This window comes from Salmo salar, chromosome ssa13 (genome assembly GCF_905237065.1).
Source record: "Salmo salar chromosome ssa13, Ssal_v3.1, whole genome shotgun sequence".
In the NCBI taxonomy this organism is placed as follows: Eukaryota; Metazoa; Chordata; class Actinopteri; order Salmoniformes; family Salmonidae; genus Salmo; species Salmo salar.
The window spans coordinates 92,098,476-92,115,945 of record NC_059454.1 but is presented as its reverse complement, the minus strand read 5'-3'; the positions used below and the strand labels follow the sequence as shown (position 1 = coordinate 92,115,945).

The 17,470-nt window shown below is 45.3% G+C and overlaps 2 protein-coding genes across 5 annotated transcripts; one reads left to right on the top strand and one right to left on the bottom strand.

Annotated features, from left to right (window-relative positions):
* The first annotated feature begins 204 nt into the window (after positions 1-204).
* Positions 205-1,576, top strand: LOC106568193 (TP53-regulated inhibitor of apoptosis 1). Its single transcript, XM_014138321.2, has 2 exons — positions 205-486; positions 866-1,576. Exons 1-2 carry the CDS (start codon positions 313-315, stop codon positions 941-943), a joined length of 252 nt encoding a protein of 83 aa, XP_013993796.1. The 5' UTR covers positions 205-312; the 3' UTR covers positions 944-1,576.
* A 95-nt stretch (positions 1,577-1,671) lies between these two features.
* LOC106568192 (serine/arginine-rich splicing factor 9) lies at positions 1,672-6,124 on the bottom strand. Of its 4 annotated transcripts, none has more exons than XM_014138317.1 (5): positions 6,022-6,124; positions 3,903-4,082; positions 3,532-3,716; positions 2,581-2,753; positions 1,672-2,465 (listed from the first exon to the last, which is right to left on the bottom strand). In XM_014138317.1, the coding sequence occupies exons 2-5, from the start codon at positions 4,058-4,060 to the stop codon at positions 2,235-2,237; spliced, it is 747 nt and encodes a 248-aa protein (XP_013993792.1). In that variant the 5' UTR covers positions 4,061-4,082; positions 6,022-6,124; the 3' UTR covers positions 1,672-2,234. The 4 variants fall into 4 exon arrangements, with proteins under 4 accessions (XP_013993792.1, XP_013993793.1, XP_013993795.1 ...); XM_014138318.2 differs by having other exon boundaries at positions 3,903-4,436; positions 6,022-6,120; XM_014138320.2 differs by having other exon boundaries at positions 3,903-4,079; positions 6,022-6,107.
* Positions 6,125-17,470: the final 11,346 nt, after the last annotated feature.

Sequence of the window (17,470 nt, the reverse complement as noted above, 5' to 3'; positions counted from 1 at the left end):
TCGTGCTAATGAATAATAATAATAAGTATGTCGAAGATTGAAGTTGGGCTTTTGCTTCGCAAAACCACAAGAAGAAGTATGTCGAAGATTGAAGCTGGAGCTTTTGCTTCGCAAGCCCCACAATTAGACCCTTCTGTCTGTGGTGTAGATTTACGATGTGTCGCTTGTTCAATTACGTCATCAATATACGCCATGCTGTCTGGCCAATCAGACCACATGGTTCAAGGAAAGTCAAGTGAGCTGTGCGGAAGAGACACTTAAGCTGAAATAATTGACCGTAAACTTTATTCCTTCAGTATTTCTTATTCTCATATGTTCTATGGTTATTCTGTCTTGAAGATGAACAGTGTTGGAGAGGGCTGCACTGACCTAAAACGGGAATATGACCAGTGTTTTAACCGTTGGTTTGCTGAGAAATTCTTGAAGGAAGATCGAAGCGGTGATCCCTGTACCGAAATGTTCAAGAAATATCAGCATTGTGTCCAGGTAAATACATGATATCAAACACGGACAAATGTTGTTAGCTAGCTATCTGCTCATAATCACCACTCATTGATGCTGTACCTTACTTCTAGGTAACCAAAACAGCCATGATGCAACACCATTGTGTCAGCTGTCATGATATTAGGCCCCAGAAGAAGTACATTATTCAAAGTGCTGAAGCACAGATGCAAGGGGAAACTTAGCTACTTTGTTATAAAACATCGTTGACTTAAGGACATCTATGTATTGGAAATAAATATCCTCAATTCATGATATAGGCCTATTGTCTTCTCAGAATCCATTATTATTTAGTATTTTTAAATGTTGGATGCAAGTGTCTCATCTAATGATACAACTACATATGTTGTGCTTGTATTTGCAGAAGGCCATCAAAGAAAAGAACATTCCCATTGATGGTGTAGAATTCATGGGCCCCAATAAAGAGAAACCAGACAGCTGACAGATGTGATGGAGGATCTCCCCAACAACTTTGTGCCCTATGACTCACTTGCATTGCTCACTGGGCTTTGCCATGGACCATGTACAGGGTTTCCACCCTTTTATCTTGGATTGGGTTTTGTTTAAGGTCGCTGTCCTTCTAATGTGGAGACTAATGAGCATTCATATGAAGGATCCAACATGCTAAATTACATGACGATGGGTATTGTAATTTGTATGTTTGGCATGGATTACAAGTGGAAGCTATGAATCCAGACATTTGGGTCAGACCAATAAATATCCATGATCACATCAGATACTCATTCATTGTAAAGGACTATGATGCTTTGCAAAGGGAGTTTCATCCTTTTCAGTTATAGAATTGTTGATGTCTATTATAAAAGTGCCCTGGCTTAATGTCCCTCAAGACAACTGAAGAAGGCATTAATGTGGAAGTATTGGGCTAGAAGAGAAAGCTCAAACATCATACAAGGTCGTTTATTTGGTTTGCACTGTGCAAGAGCAGATGTTTTGTCTGTCTCGTCTTAGCTCCATTGCACTTCAGAGTATGATTTTTTTTTCTGTGTATGATGCAATGTAATGCTGTGATTGACATGTACATTGACAAAGCAATAAATCTGAGAATCATGTTTCATTACTGCCAAGTAATATTTTTAGCTCTGTGGATGGACATCAATGTGTCACACAGGAAACCTAATCTGCAATGTGACAAACCATTGAGTACAGGTGTTGGGTTTGTTTCAGTGTTTTAATTGAAAACAAAATGCTTGCATATAGACACCACAGGTTACAAAAACAGAGGAATGAACTGGCTGAAGTTCAATATTTCTTTAAAATAAAACATGGGATTTTCAGAGGTTTACCAGATTACAATCAAAATCGATTTCCAAACGTATTCATTCATTCTTAGAGGTTCACACACACTTACAATTCATTTAAAAAGGAATAGACGATGCAGGTAGATGTTCACATTTAGTTTTTGTTGGGTGTCGCACTTCTCAGGGCAGTGTTCATCAAACTGATAATGTTCATACATGTACTTGAGCAGCAAGACCAGTTAATTGGCATGTTAACAAATGGTCTCACCAGACATCAGAACTGAGCTGACTAGTGACCTGACATGGGGAGCTGAAGCTTAAGGAAATCAGGAATATTAAGGCCAACAGGAGGGCAGGGGTGACTGATAAAGGAATGTACATAGCAAGCAAAAGGGGGACAATTATTTGAGATCTGGGATAAAAATAATAAACTGCCCCTAATCATCAGTGCCCTCTTGTGAATGGCCGGCAGGTCTATCGATAGTGGCGTGGGGGCGGGCTATGGTACGGTACTGGGTGTCGCCTCGCTGGGGGGCTATGGCGGGACACAAGGCGGCGTGGGGGTGACTGATAGCGCTGTGGAGGGGACCCTCTGCTTTGGTAAGGTGGTGAGTAGCCACGCCCTCGGGGGGATCTGGAGCGAGACCGCGAGCGACCGTAACTGGCACCACGCTCTCCGTGGACACGAATGTTCGCCGTCTCCCCCTGAGAGACAGAGCAAATGAAAGACGACCCGTTTTCCTTCATGAGCTTGAATAAGCTTGATTTGACTCGCAAATGCACTCATATGTCTTGTTTTACCGTGGAGAGGTGTACTCACCTGATGGGAACGGAACTCAGTCCTGTCCAGTCTGCGCAGGGCGTATTCCATGTCCTCCCGACGGACAAACTCCACCACTCCTTCACCATCTCGCTGCACGTCGGCGAAACACACATCCCCTGCCTCACGCATATGGTCTTTCAGATCCTGCCAGCTCCCGGTTTGGGGCAAGCCTTGGAGGGGATACAGAACATTGTCATTTTACCAAAACCTCTGCTCGTTGGAGTGAAAGAGTGATATTTTTGATGTCATCAAATATGGGTTTTCAAGTAAAGTTTCTATAGACCTGTTTCAGGTGGCATGTACCCAATTCACATTTGTATTTACATTTCAGCCAAAGCTTTGAGGGATAGTATAAGTATGCAAATAGTCAGTCACTACTAGTATTTTCCCTTGATTTGAAAGAAAAGTACTATCTGACTGCCAGTTGTGTTGAAACCTAAGAAATAAGCTCTTCTAGCTATACAACACAGATACAGTTAGGGCCAGGACGATACCAGCATCTAGATAACTCTTTAGTCCTTTAGAAAACCTGCTGTATATAAAATAGTGTGCTATAGCTAGGAAAATAAATGTGACTCTGGATGACAAGATGATGATGTTTGTTTTCAACATTAGGGCTGTTTTCCTAAAGAAGATCCGCTTCGTGTTGTTTCCTTGCCACGACACTAATGAGTACCGTGATACTGGTATCGTCCCAGCCCTAGATACAATAGCGAAATACCTCCAAGCAATGGCTAAAACAAAAATTTATAAAACATACACCTACCAGTCACTATGGCCGGGTGTTTGGGTTTATGCAGTCAACATGATCAGTTTGAGTTTTTATTGTTTTGCTCGTGTTTGTTTTGGGCAGCTGACTTGACCTCCACTTAGTCCCCTTGACCTCCAGTCCGCCAAGAGAGAGAGAGACAAAAATAACACTTCCTACGACTCAGAACGTCCACCTACCAGTCACTATCACCCGGAACTCAGATCTCCGAGTTGGGGGCCCAAACCTCCCCCTAGGACCCCCTCCTTCTCCTCCTCCCATAGGGCCACTAAATTTGGCGCCAGAGGAGCGAGGGTATTCTACACGCAGCTTGGAGTCTCCGAATCCATATCCATTCCTTCCATAGACCGCGTCTTCCGCATCCCTAAGAGAAGAGAGCACAGAACTCCTTACTTACTTGCCTAAGGGAAATACACTTGGCAACGCCTTCTCCATCCGTTCCCTGAGGTCAGTCCCTGGTGATGTTACTAAATCAGAGGAGAACAGCTTGCCAAACAGCCAGGAATTGTGATTGGACTTGTACACGCACTAGATCATCCCTGGAACTCACCGTGGATCATCGAAGCGAACAAAAGCAAAAGGGATGGTTCCCCTGTTATTCTTTAGTTCGATATCCCGGATTTTTCCATATTTGAAGAAGAGATCCTCTATGTCCTTCTCCTGGACGTCCATTGGAAGATTTCCCACGTAGATCCTTCCGTCAGTCATTGTTGGTATTGGTTAGGCCCTGCTAAAATAAACCGAAGGCACCTGCAGGCTTCAAACTCACTGATCGATTCCAAGAACAATGGTGGAGATTATCCGTATCCTAATCCTAGTCCCAATCCTAGTCCATCCTCTTCTAATGCTTTAAATAAATAAAAAACATCTAGAATCCGTATCCTAATCCAAATCCTAGTCCGTCCTCTTCTAATGCTTTTAAATTGCATACAAAAAATGGTATAGAATCCGTATCCTAATCCTAGTCCCAATCCATCCTCTTCTAATGCTTTAATTTGGAAAAATCTAGAATCTTTGTGGAGCAGGAGTTGTAAATGTTGAGTTCAATATAATCTGCACAGCACCTTGGACCAGAGTCTGAAAGCTTTAGAACACAGGGTAATGCTGATGAATGCCTTGGACTCATAAATTATACAACTATCTAGCAGAAGTATTTTGAACATGCACTAGTTAGTGGCTAACAAGCTAGTACTACCAGAAATACTTTCTTTAAAAGACATTTAATGTATTTGTGGTACTACTGACCTTCCTTCAATGTGACATCATAACAAACCACTTCAATAGGTTCTGTAGCAAAAAGAGGCGGGTTACAGTTAGCTTACTAGGAGGCAAAATCTAAAGAAAGGCTGCGCTTCAAACTCAAAGTAGACAGCCCTCGGCCCTAAACCCTCAGGCCTTGGGGGAATCCCCGCGGTCTAGCAAGGGAAATTTGCAACGTAAGCCCCTCAGCCCTCGTTTTTAATGGAGTTTGCGAGTGTACAACTATGTTCACTTCGCTGCCTGACACGCCCCATAATTAAATTTTTGATGATTATATCCGCTAAGAAAAGTCTGCCAAAACTTAAAACCTCAACGTCAATATGGAGTCAACATACAAGTGTAAGTAAAAGTGAATGTAAATAAGTTAGAAATTGTGCTACTAATGCCCACACGTCTCTTAAAAGTAATGATGCTTTTTTTTGGTTAGCTTTAGGAAATTGTAGAAATAAACATTTTCCTTCTAATAATATAGCTAATAGACATGCAATAATAAATGCCCATAGCATATATAAAGCACCCACAACCGAAAACACAATCTTCGCGGCATGGATGAATGACGAATTTCCGGGCAAGGGCGGTCCATTTAAAAATCATTTCTTCCCCCCTCACCCTGCAAGTTTAAAAAAACAAATGTTTTAACCTTTAATTAACTAGGCAAGTCAGTTAAGAACAAATTCTTATTTTCAATGACGGCCTAGGAACAGTGGGTTAACTGCCCCTTGTTCAGGGGCAGAACGACAGATTTGTACCTTGTCAGATCGGGGATTGGATCTAGCAACCTTTCGGTTACTGGCCCAACGCTCTAACCACTAGGCTACGCTGCCGCCCGACGAGTGACGAGTATACTCGTCAGACGTCATCAGAAGTGGGGGCTGAGGGGATAGGGTGTGTCTTAAGTGTTTGGAAAGCAGCCAAGGTCTGGCAGTTACAAGTACACACAGTCAGAAACAAGTCAGCCCGCTAAATAAAGTTAGCATGCTAAGCTAACAACATGGCTAGCTACCTATGTGTTAGCCCTCGAGAACCCAATGGAGTCACGATAATACTAATGTTAGTTAACAAGCTATGTGTTTGCATTCGACAAAACATGCTTTTGAGTGTACTTTTTCCCCCTATTGAATTCGATTAACTAGATAACGTTACGTCTACAGTTCGCTAGGTCCGAAAATGTGTTATAACACTACAATGCGTGAATGATTAACTGGCTAGCTTGGTAGCGACGTTCAACTCTAGTTCGAGCTAGCTAGGTAACTTTAGTCCTCTTTTGTTGTTTCCGTCCATGATAACGTTAGCTAGTCTACTCCCCTCTTTAATTTTAAAATGTAAATAGCAACAAGTATTTAGATCGGTTATTAACCTTTATGAATAACAAATTATTTGCTATTAAAAACATATAATTTCAGACATACCTCAGAGTAATATTTGGAAAATATGTGGAAGGCTACCGAGCAGTTTCTTCCTAGCCTCAAAGCAGGAAGTCAGCTCGAGTTGTCGCTGGTTCGCTACGTCAGAAATACCCGCCCACTTTTGAGACAGAACGAATTTGCATAGGGCAGGCTAATCAAAAAAATCTTCCCCTTTGAAGGCATGGCACAATCTGTAATTTCGACAAACTGACCCTGCCACTTTGTGTAGCGAACTGATGGTTGGATGGGGCTGGCGAATAATCACTCTCAAATTAAGTTAGTTAGAAGCTATGGATTAAATGACAGTGCATAAGATTGACAAAAAATGTATCTGATGATATTGAATTCTATAGGCCTATGCTGTCTCTATCATCAGATAATTGACACTAATTTCATGTCAATCTCCTTGACTGGCCTACTCAAGACATTTTATGCTTCTGTCAATATTCTGTCCATGTTTCTGTTATGCCTTCCCAGTAAGCAAAATTACGTTGAAAATACACATTTGTAAAGTATTCAGACCCCTTGACTTTCCCCATATTTTGTTACATTAGAGCCTTATTCTAAAATGGATTAAATAGTTTTTTCCCTCAACAGTGGATACACAATACCCCACAATGACAAAGCAAAAACAGGTTAAGAAATGTTATTTAAAAAGAAACAACTGAAATATTACATTTACAAAAGTATTCAGACCCTTTACTCAGTACTTTATTGAAGTACCTTTGGCAGCGATTACAGCCTCAATTCTTCTTGAGTATGACGCTACAAACTTGGTAGACCTGTATTTGGGGAGTTTCTCCCGTTCTTCTCTGCAGATCCTCTCAAGCTCTGTCAGGTTGGATGGGGAGCGTCGCTGCACAGCTATTTTCAGGTCTCTCCAGAGATGTTCGATCGGGTTCAAGTCCGGGTTCTGGCTGAGCCACTCTAGGACATTCAGATGCTTGTCCCGAAGCCACTCCTGCGTTGTCTTGGCTGTGTGCTTAGGGTCGTTGTCCTGTTGGAAGATGAACCTTCGCCCCAGTCTGTTGTCCTGAGCGCTCTGGAGCAGGTTTTCATCAAGGATCTCTCTGTACATATTTCCCTTGATCCCGACTCGTCTACCAGTTCCTGCCGCTGAAAAACATCCCTACAGCATGATGCTGCCACCACCATGCTTCACTGTAGGGATGGTGCCAGGTTTCCTCGCTTGGCATTTAGATCAAAGAGTTTAAGTGCCTTTTGGCAAACTCCAAGCGGGCTGTCATGTGCCTTTTACTGAGCAGCAACTTCTGTCTGGCTGCTCTACCATAAAGACCTGGTTGGTGGAGTGCTGCAGAGATGGTTGTCCTTATGGAGGTTCTCCCATCTCCACAGAAGAACTCTGGAGCTCTGTCAGAGTGACCCTTACCAAGGCCCTTCTCCCCCGGCGGCCAGCTCTCGGAAGAGTCTTGGTGGTTCCAAACTTCTTCCATTTAAGAATGATGGGGGCCACTGTGTTCTTGGGGACCTTCAATGCTGCAGACATTTTTGGTACCCATGCCCAGATCTGTACCTTGACACAATCCTGTATCGGAGCTCTACGGACAATTCCTTCAACCTCATGTAAATAAGGTATTTCTGTTTTTTATTTTTAAAACCTGTTTTCGCTTTGTCATTATGGGATATTGTGTGTAGATTGACAAGGAGAAAAAAACAATTTAAACCATTTTAGAATAAGGCTGTGTCGTGACTTTACTTTCATTAATCTGATGTTATTTATTTAATCCACTAACTATGTTTAATTGTTAACCGATTAAATTAATCATGTAACAATTAACTCAATAGGAATTTGGGCGCCACGGAAGAGTTTGTTTAAAGAGTTACCATCTCCCGAATTAAACTCTATGAGATATATATCCATTTCATCAATAAACCGTCATCTTATTAATCATTACCTCTTATATCATAATTCTGAACGTCGTCTACTCCTTGCATCTGCAAAAACCTTACTCATGATTCAGGACTACACCAATTGGTTTAATTATTTATTTACTAGCTAACTAAAATGAGAAAACCGGATAACAAACACACTTAATACATGAGAAGAAAGTCCCAAGCAGACTGGCAATATGACGACTTATTACACAGAGATGGAGAGGGGGGAAAAGTGAGAGATCGAGAAAAGGGACACTTATCGTGGATACATTTTAGGACTATTCCTCATATTAATCATATGCTTTGCACACGAACCGCCGCCTGTTTGGAATAAGAAATCATGAATGTATTTACATTGAGTGACCTTGTTCGCCGTCTATCTCTGTCAGAACCAGGCCTTCTTAGGAAGGAGATGGGTTGGCCTTTCAGCAGCACGCTTGTAAGGGTCAGGACCCGTCTCTTCTGCTGTTGTTCTTCTACTGCTCTTCTACAGCTGTGTCGACGATTCCCATGGGTGATGATAGTCAGAGAATACGGTGATTTGAGAATCATAGTAGGATGGGATGGTTTGCAGTGTAGCATGATGGTCCCTCTTCGATTCGCTTTCCTCGAAATCTGACTTAGGACAGCTAATCAGCCATACCAGTGATTGTCTGGGAAGTGAGCTTCTAGCCTACACCTCATGTTGATTATTCAGGATTCAGACCACTTTACACGCACAGCAGCAACCTGCCAATGTTCTGGTCTGATAAGTTCATTCTTAGACAGTCCTTTTAAGCACTCTGGTTGAAAAGGATGGTTCCATCACTCTGACACGCTCTTCTGACCTCACTCAGGGCGTGGCTACTTAATGTGCAAAGGATGTGATTAGAACTTCTCTTATGACTACTAAAATCACATGCATATCTTAACAAAAATACTTTCATCATTTTATTAATACCGTATTGGATGGAAACTTTACAGATAAAGGGGATATCCCTTCCAAGTTACAGTATATAAACAATATGACATTCGTTTTCTACATCTCCCCACTGACCATTCCCAACATTCTTTATGTAAGAACTATTGTTCCATTATCCACGTTTGACCGTGGATAGGGTTTCAGTGTGAACGGTCGACCATCCAGCAGCTCCCCCTCTCACCTCTGTGGAAGACAGAGGCCTGGTTACTGTCCAGACATTGAAAATTGTTAAAGGAATTTTATATCTTGATGATAATAATCAATAATCAATTCGCCTTGACTAATGCCCAAGGTTTGTAAGACAATGGGTTAAAATAATTAGGCAAGTACTCAGCTTTCTGCAAAAGGTTTCTGTAGCTTTATTCAGAGAACGTTCTGGCGTCAGGATAACAAAACAGTCATTAAATAGTTCTTGCTTACTTACGCACATGCATTTACACACAAACTGTTGGTGACCTGCATCCCCCATTCCCACACTTTATCACTACCTAGCTCGGCCTGTTCCTTTCCCTCAAGGTTAGGAACCCTTTGAAGTTTTACTCCCTTTCCCATCTGTCCCCTGCTCTCTATGCTAATTGCATACACACATTTCTTTCCCTCTCCAGTGGTTCCTGGACTTTCTGGAACTAATAAGACCAATCGATCACTACAATAATCATTACATTGATTATTCATTAACCATGCTCTATGACTAATAATTCATCATCGTTTATTGATTCATTTACCTTTAATAGATAATTCTCTTATCAAAAATACTTATTTTCCGGACATTTAAAATCAGGTGCACTATAGGTGATGAATGAAAGGGAAAAATACCTATTTTCCGGGCATAAAAAATATGTATCTTCTGGAAGTTGAAAACATGTAATTTACAGACATTGAAAATACATATTTTTCATTCATTGATTTTATGGGCAAATTTCCACTGCTTTACATTCTCAATTAAGTAAGCATTATATCACCATCATATTTTGTTCACACCTCTTAATAGGAAAGAGGAGCCAATTTAAGATTGCAACAAAATATTTATTATTGCTTCCATCTAGCACGTTAGCTTTAAAATTGGCAGCGCTGATTTTCAAAATAGTCCAAATATCACGCCTGCTCCCGCTCCCCCTCCCTAGTTGGCTTGATTGCTTCTGTGGACAGGTGTCTTTTATACAGGTAACAAACTGAGATTAGGAGCACTCCCTTTAAGAGTGTGCTCCTAATCTCAGCTTGTTACCTGTATAAAAGACACCTGGGAGCCAGAAATCTTTCTGATTGAGAGGGGGTCAAATACTTATTTCCCTCATTAAAATGCAAATCATTTAATACAATTTTTGACATGCGTTTTTCTGGATTTTTTTGTTGTTATTCTGTCTCTCACTGTTCAAATAAACCTACCATTAAAATGATAGACTGATCATTTCTTTGTCAGTGGACAAACGTACAAAATCAGCAGGGGATCAAATACTTTTTTCCCTCACTGTACATACCACCACATTCCCGAGGCTGGCAATAAAACTGCAATCAATGAGCTGTATTCCGCCATACGCAAACAGGAAAACGCTCGTCCGGAGGCGGCGCTCCTAGTGGCCGGGGACTTTAATGCAGGGAAACTTAAATCAGATTTACCTAATTTCTATCAGCATGTTAAATGTGCAACCAGAGCGGAAAAAATTCTAGACCACCTTTACTCCACACACAGAGACATGTTCAAAAAATCTGACAATAACTCTATCCTGCTGCTGCAATCATTTAAGCATGAAGCACCATTGACTCGGTCTATAAAAAAAGTGGTCAGATGAAGCAGATGCTAAACTACAGGATTTTTTTGCTAGCACAGACTGGAATATGTTCCGGGATTCTTCCGATGGCATTGAGGAGTACACCACATCAGTCACTGGCTATATCAATAAGTGCATCGAGGACGTCGTCCTCACAGTGACTGTTCGTACATACCCCAACCAGAAGCCATGGATTACAGGCAACATTCGCAATGAGCTAAAGGGTAGAGCTGCCACTTTCAAGGAGCGGGACTCTAAGCCGGAAGCTTATAAGAAATCCCGCTATGCCCTCCGACGAACCATCAAACAGGCAAAGCGTAAGTATAGGACTAAGATCGAATCGTACTACACTGGCTCCGATGTGGCAGGGCTTGCAAACTATTACAAACAACAAAGGGAAGCACAGCCGAGAACTGCCCAGTGACACGAGCCTACCAGACGAGCTAAATAACTTCTATGTTCGCTTCCAGGCAAGTAACACTGAAACATGCATGAGAGCACCAGCTGTTCCGGACGACTGCGTGATCACGCTCTCTGCAGCCGATGTGGGTAAGACCTTTAAACAGGTCAACATTCACAAAGCCGCTGGGCCAGACGGATTACCAGGACGTGTACGCCAAGCATGTGCTGATCAACTGGCAAGTGTCTTCACTGACATTTTCAACCTCTCCCTGACTGAGTCTGTAACCAACATGTTTCAAGAAGACCACCATAGTCCATGTGCTCAAGAACACTAAGGTAACCTGCCTAAATGACTACCGACCCGTAGCACTCACGTCTGTAGCCATGAAATGCTTTGAAAGGCTGGTCATGGCTCACATCAACACCATTATCACAGAAACCCTACACCCACTCCAATTTGCATACCACACCAACAGATCCACAGATGATGCAATCTCTATTGCACTCCACACTGCCCTTTCCCACCTGGACAAAAGTAAGACTTATGTGAGACTGCTATTCATTGAGTACAGCTCAGCGTTCAACACAATAGTGCCCTCAAAGCTCATCACTAAGCTAAGGACCCTGGGACTAAACACCTCCCTCTGTAACTGGATCCTGGACTTCCTGATGGGCCGCCCCCAGGTGGTAAGAGTAGGTAACAACACATCTGCCACGCTGATCCTCAATACGGGGGCCCCTCAGGGGTGCTTGCTCAGTCCCCTCCTGTACTCCCTGTTCACTCATGACTGCACGGCCAGGCACGACTCCAACACCATCATTAAGTTTGCCGATGACACAACAATGGTAGGCCTGATCACAGATAATCAGGAGGATAGAATTATGGGCAGATTTGCCAAATGGAGGGCGAGGGAGAGCTTTGAATGCGTCTCTGTGTGTGGAGTAAAGGTGGTGCAGAGTTTTTCCCCCCTATAGTTGCACATTTAACATGCTGATAGAAATGTTAAAGTTTCCCTGCATTAAAGTCCCCGGCTACTAGGAGCGCCGTCTCTGGGTTAGCGTTTTGTTGTTTGCTTAAAAAATAGGATTCTGCCAGTCCGTGGTGAGTAATCTCAGTCCTGATGTCCAGAAGTTACTTTCGGTCATAAGAGACGGTAGCGGCAACATTATGTACAAAATAAGTAAAAGAAGAAGTTACAAACAATGCAAATAAACTAACAAAAAAACACAATCGGTTGGGGACACATAGAACGTCAGCTTTCTTCTCCGGCGCCATTTAACACGACTCCAACACAATCATTAAGTTTGCTGATGACACAACAGTGTTAGGCCTGATCATCGACAACGATGAGACAGCCTATAGGAAGGAGATCAGAGACCTGGTCGTGTGGTGCCAGGACAACAACCTCTCCCTCAACGTGTTCAAGACAAAGGAGATGATTGTGGACTACAGGAAAAGGAGGACCGAGCACGTCCCCATTCTCATCGACGGGGCTGTAGTGGAGCAGGTTGAGAGCTTCAAGTTCCTTGGCGTCCACATCACCAACAAACTAACATGGTCCAAGCACACCAAGACAGTCGTGAAGAGGGCACGACAAAACCTATTCCCCCTCAGGAGACTGAAAAGTTTTGGAATGGGTCCTCAGATCCTCAAAAGGTTTTACAGCTGCACCATTGAGAGCATCCTGACGGGGTGCATCACTGCCTGGTATGGACACTGCTCGGCCTCCAACTGCAAGGCACTACAGAGGGTAGTGTGTACGACCCAGTACATCACTGGGGCCAAGCTTCCTGCCATCCAGGACCTCTATACCAGGCAGTGTCAGAGGAAGGACCTAAAAATTGTCAAAGACTCTAGCCACCCTAGTCATAGACTGTTCTCTCTGATATCGCATGGCAAGCGGTACCGGAGCGCCAAGTCTAGGTCCAAGAGGCTTCTAAACAGCTTCTACCCCCAAGCCATAAGACTCCTGAACAGCTAATCAAATGGCTACCCAGACCTTTGCATAGATGTACTATTGTAAAGTGGTTGTTCCACTGGATATCATAAGGTGAATGCATCAATTTGTAAGTCACTCTGGATAAGAGCGTCTGCTAAATGACGTAAATGTAAATGTAAATGTACTCTCTGTTATTATCTATGCATAGCCACTAATAGATCTTCTTCAGTCTATTTTTCTCCACTTCCTGTCTGACTGACATGCCCAAAGTAAACTGCCTGTTACTCAGGCCCAGAAGCCAGGATATGCATATAATTGGTACCATTGGATAGAAAACACTTTGACGTTTGTAGAAATGTTAAAATAATGTATGAGACTATAACACAATTGATATGGTAGGAGAAAATCCAAAGACAAACCAACCAGATTTCTTTTTTTTGAGAGCCCATGCTCTTACAATGGAAAGCATAGGGGCATATGCAATTCCAGCTCCCAGATTGCAATTTATATGGCTTCCACTAGATGTCAACAGTCTTTGTTCAAGGTTTCAGGCTTGTTTCTTCCCAAACAAGGAAGAATTTTGAGTTTTAGTACTGGGAGTCAGAGTTGGAAATTAGCGACGACGCGCAACTGCTAATTTTGCTTTCCTATTGAACATACTTCTTTCTGTATGAAATACTATAGTTTAATTACATTTTAGGGTACCTGAGGATTAAATAGAACCATATTTTGTCTTGTTTTAAGAAAGTTTAGCAGTAGCTTTTTGGATTCCTTTCTCTGCATGTTGAACGAGTGGATTACTCAAATCGATGGCGCCAACTAAACAGACTTTTTGGGATATAAAGAAGGATTTTATCTAACAAAGAGACTCATACATGTTGTAGTTGGGATCCCTTGGATTGCAAATCAGAGGAAGATTTTCAAAAAGTAAGTGAATATTTAATCGCTATTTATGATTTTATGAAGCCTGTGCCGGTGGAAAAATATGTTGATGTGGGGCGCAGTCCTCAAACAATTGCATGGCATGCTTTCGCTCTAAAGCCTATTGTAAATTGGACAATGCAGTTAGATGAACAAGAATTTAAGCTTTTAACCAATAAGACACTTGTCACAGTATCTAACGAATGTGGTGCCCCTCCTCGGTCGGGCGGCGCTCGGCGGTCGTCGTCGCCGGCCTATTAGCTGCCACCGATCGTTGTTTCTGTGTCTTTTGGTTTTGTCTGTCTGTCTATCTCGCACCTGTTTTGTGTTTGTCATTAGTGGGGGGTTATTTAGTGTGTATTTTCAGTTGGGGTTCTCGTGCGGGATTGTTTATTGTCCACTCAGGACAGTTGTGATTATAAATTGTTATTGTAGATTATTATTGCCGGGCTGCGCCCCGTGCGCTTTTCGTTTCCAGTGCGCTTATTTTGGGAAGGTGTTTTTCCCTGGCAGACTTCACCACACGCCTGGTGCCCTACGGCTATTGCGTGTCAATAATATTATTAAAACACCGTTGCTCCGGCCCTCTGTCTCCTGCTCCTGATTCCACCTCTCCACTGGTCCTAGACAGTCGTGACAGAATCCCGCACCGAATATGGAGTCAGCAGGAGCAGAAGCGCCGTCCATGGCTGAGCAGGTCTCTCAACACGCCAGCCTCCTCCACCGTCTAGGCTCGGCCATGGACCAGGTGTTGGCCCGGTTGGAGAACTGGGAGAGAGGTGCTTCCCCAGCTGGACCAGCTCCGGTCCCTCACCCTGCGCCCCTACACACACCCCCTGAAGTGGCCGCCGGTGGTATCAGGATTACTCCTCCCCGGGAGTTCGATGGGACGGCCGCTGGGTGCAAGGGGTTCTTGCTCCAATTGGAACTATACCTGGCGACCGTCCGCCCCCCCCTTCCGACGAAGAGAGAGTGAGCGTCCTCGTCTCCTGTCTCATGGGTCGAGCCCTGGAATGGGCCAATGCGGTCTGGGATGGCCCAGACTCGGCTCGGGGCGACTACCCTGAGTTCACCCGCCGCTTCCGGGCGGTTTTCGATCATCCCCCGGAGGGCAGGGCGGCGGGTGAGCGGCTATTCCACTTGAGACAGGAGACGAGGAGCGCTCAGGATTTCGCCCTAGAATTCCGGACTCTCGCCGCTGGATCGGGGTGGAACGAGCGGGCCTTGATAGACCACTATAGGTGTAGCCTTCGCGAGGACGTCCGCCGGGAGCTGGCCTGTAGGGACAACACCTCCACCTTAGACCAACTGGTGGATTTGTCCATTAGACTGGACAACCTGCTGGCTTCCCGGGACGTTCCAGTCGGGGCCTGTTCGTTCCGCCTCCCAGTCCCCCCGCTCCACAGCCCATGGAGATAGGGGGACTGCGTCGAGGAGGACCGGAGGGGGGTCTCTCCTGCACCCGATGTGGACGCAGAGGACACACTGTGGACCCGGTGCTGGAGTGGTCCCCCCGGGAGTTCGGAGGGCAGGCAGAGCACTACTTCGAACCCCCAGGTGAGTCCGCACCAGCCACACCCAGAGCCCCCTGTCGACCACATGTACACCTCTGTTTGTTTTCCTGATTTTTCCCCTCACTTCCAGTATAAGGCACTAGTCGATTCAGGTGCAGCTGGGAGTTTTATGGACCGTGGGTTAGCGAAGAGGTTAGGGATTCCCCTGGTTCAGCTGGACCACCCCTTCCCTGTGCACGCCCTAGATAGTCGACCGCTAGGGTCAGGCCAAGTAGGGGAGGTCACAGTGCCACTGGTTATGCAGATGTGGGGGGGTCATGAGGAGCGTATCAGCCTGTTCCTCATTGACTCCCCAACGTTTCCGGTGGTACTGGGAATCCCCTGGCTAGCCACGCACAACCCGCAGATTTCGCGGAGACAGAGGGCTCTTACGGGGTGGTCGAGGGAGTGCTCAGGTAGGTGCATAGGAGTTTCCATCGGTGCGACTACGGTGGAGAGTCCAGACCAAGTCTCCACCGTGCACATTCCCTCAGAGTATGCCGATTTGGCTATCGCCTTCAGTAAGACGAAGGCGACTCTATTACCCCCCCATCGACGAGGGGATTGTGCGATAAACCTCCAGGCCGACGCGGTTCTTCCTAGGAGTCACGTCTATCCTCTGTCTCAGGAGGAGACAGTGGCTATGGATACATACGTCACTGAATCCTTGAGACAGGGATACATTCGGCCATCTAAGTCCCCCGTCTCCTCAAGTTTTTTTTCGTGAAGAAGAAGGAGGGAGGTCTGCGCCCGTGCATTGACTATAGAGGTCTAAATGCTATCACAGTGGGTTTCAGTTACCCGCTACCTCTCATTGCTACGGCAGTGGAGTCATTTCACGGGCGCGCTTCTTCACGAAATTAGATCTCAGGAGCGCATATAACCTGGTGCGTATCCGAGATGGAGACGAGTGGAAAACCGCATTTAGTACCACATCGGGCCATTATGAGTACCTCGTCATGCCGTATGGGTTAAAGAACGCTCCCGCTGTCTTCCAATCCTTTGTGGACGAGGTCCCTTCGGGACATGCTCGGGCAGGGTGTGGTGGTGTACATCGATGACATCCTGATTTGCTCCGCCACACGCGCCGAGCATGTGTCCCTCGTGCGTAAAGTGCTTGGGCGGCTGCTGGAGCATAACCTATACGTCAAGGCTGAGAAATGCGAGTTCTTCAAACGAGCCGTCTCATTTCTAGGATATCGCATTTCCACCACGGGGGTAGAGGTGGAGTGTGACCGCGTGACGGCTGTGCGTAATTGGCCCACCCCAACCACTGTGAAGGAGGTGCAGCGGTTCTTGGGGTTCGCTAATTATTATCGGAGGTTTATCCGGGGTTTTGGTCAGGTGGCGGCTCCCATTACCTCACTGATGAAGGGGGGGCCGGTGCGGCTACGATGGTCAGCAGAGGTGGACAGAGCCTTCCATCGTCTGAAGGTTCTGTTTACCAATGCACCTGTCCTGGCGCATCCGGACCCCTCCTTGCCATTCATAGTGGAGGTGGACGCGTCCGAGGCTGGGGTAGGAGCTGTGCTATCGCAGCGCTCGGGCGTTCCTCCGAAGCTCCGCCCATGTGCCTTCTTTTCTAAGAAGCTGAGCCCGGCGGAGCGCAACTATGATGTGGGGGACCGGGAGCTGTTAGCCGTGGTCAGGGCTTTGACAGTGTGGAGACATTGGCTTGAGGGGGCATGTCACCCTTTTCTCATCTGGACCGACCACCTGGAGTATATTCGGGCAGCGAGGAGGCTTAATCCCCGTCAGGCAAGGTGGGCCATGTTTTTTACGAGGTTTCACTTTACCCTCTCGTACATTCCAGGTTCCCGGAACCGGAAGGCTGACGCACTGTCGCGTCTCTACGACACCGAGGAGCGGACCATCGATCCCACTCCCATACTCCCCGCCTCCTGTCTGGTGGCACCGGTGGTATGGGAGGTGGATGCGGACATCGAGCGGGCGGGTCGGTCAGAACCCACTCCTCCTCAATGTCCCGTGGGCCTGAAATACGTTCCGCTT

What these genes read in the sequence shown, in the direction of transcription:
- LOC106568193 (XM_014138321.2), top strand. Translation starts at nt 313, where the DNA reads ATGTTCTATGGTTATTCTGTCTTGAAGATGAACAGTGTTGGAGAGGGC. An exon ending in AATATCAGCATTGTGTCCAG is followed by an intron (nt 487 to 865) that starts GTAAATACATGA and finishes TTGTATTTGCAG; the next exon opens with AAGGCCATCAAAGAAAAGAA.
- LOC106568192 (XM_014138317.1), bottom strand. Translation starts at nt 4,060, where the DNA reads ATGACTGACGGAAGGATCTACGTGGGAAATCTTCCAATGGACGTCCAG. An exon ending in GTTCCGGGTGATAGTGACTG is followed by an intron (nt 2,754 to 3,531) that starts GTAGGTGGACGT and finishes ATCCCCTCCAAG; the next exon opens with GCTTGCCCCAAACCGGGAGC. An exon ending in CTGAGTTCCGTTCCCATCAG is followed by an intron (nt 2,466 to 2,580) that starts GTGAGTACACCT and finishes TCTGTCTCTCAG; the next exon opens with GGGGAGACGGCGAACATTCG.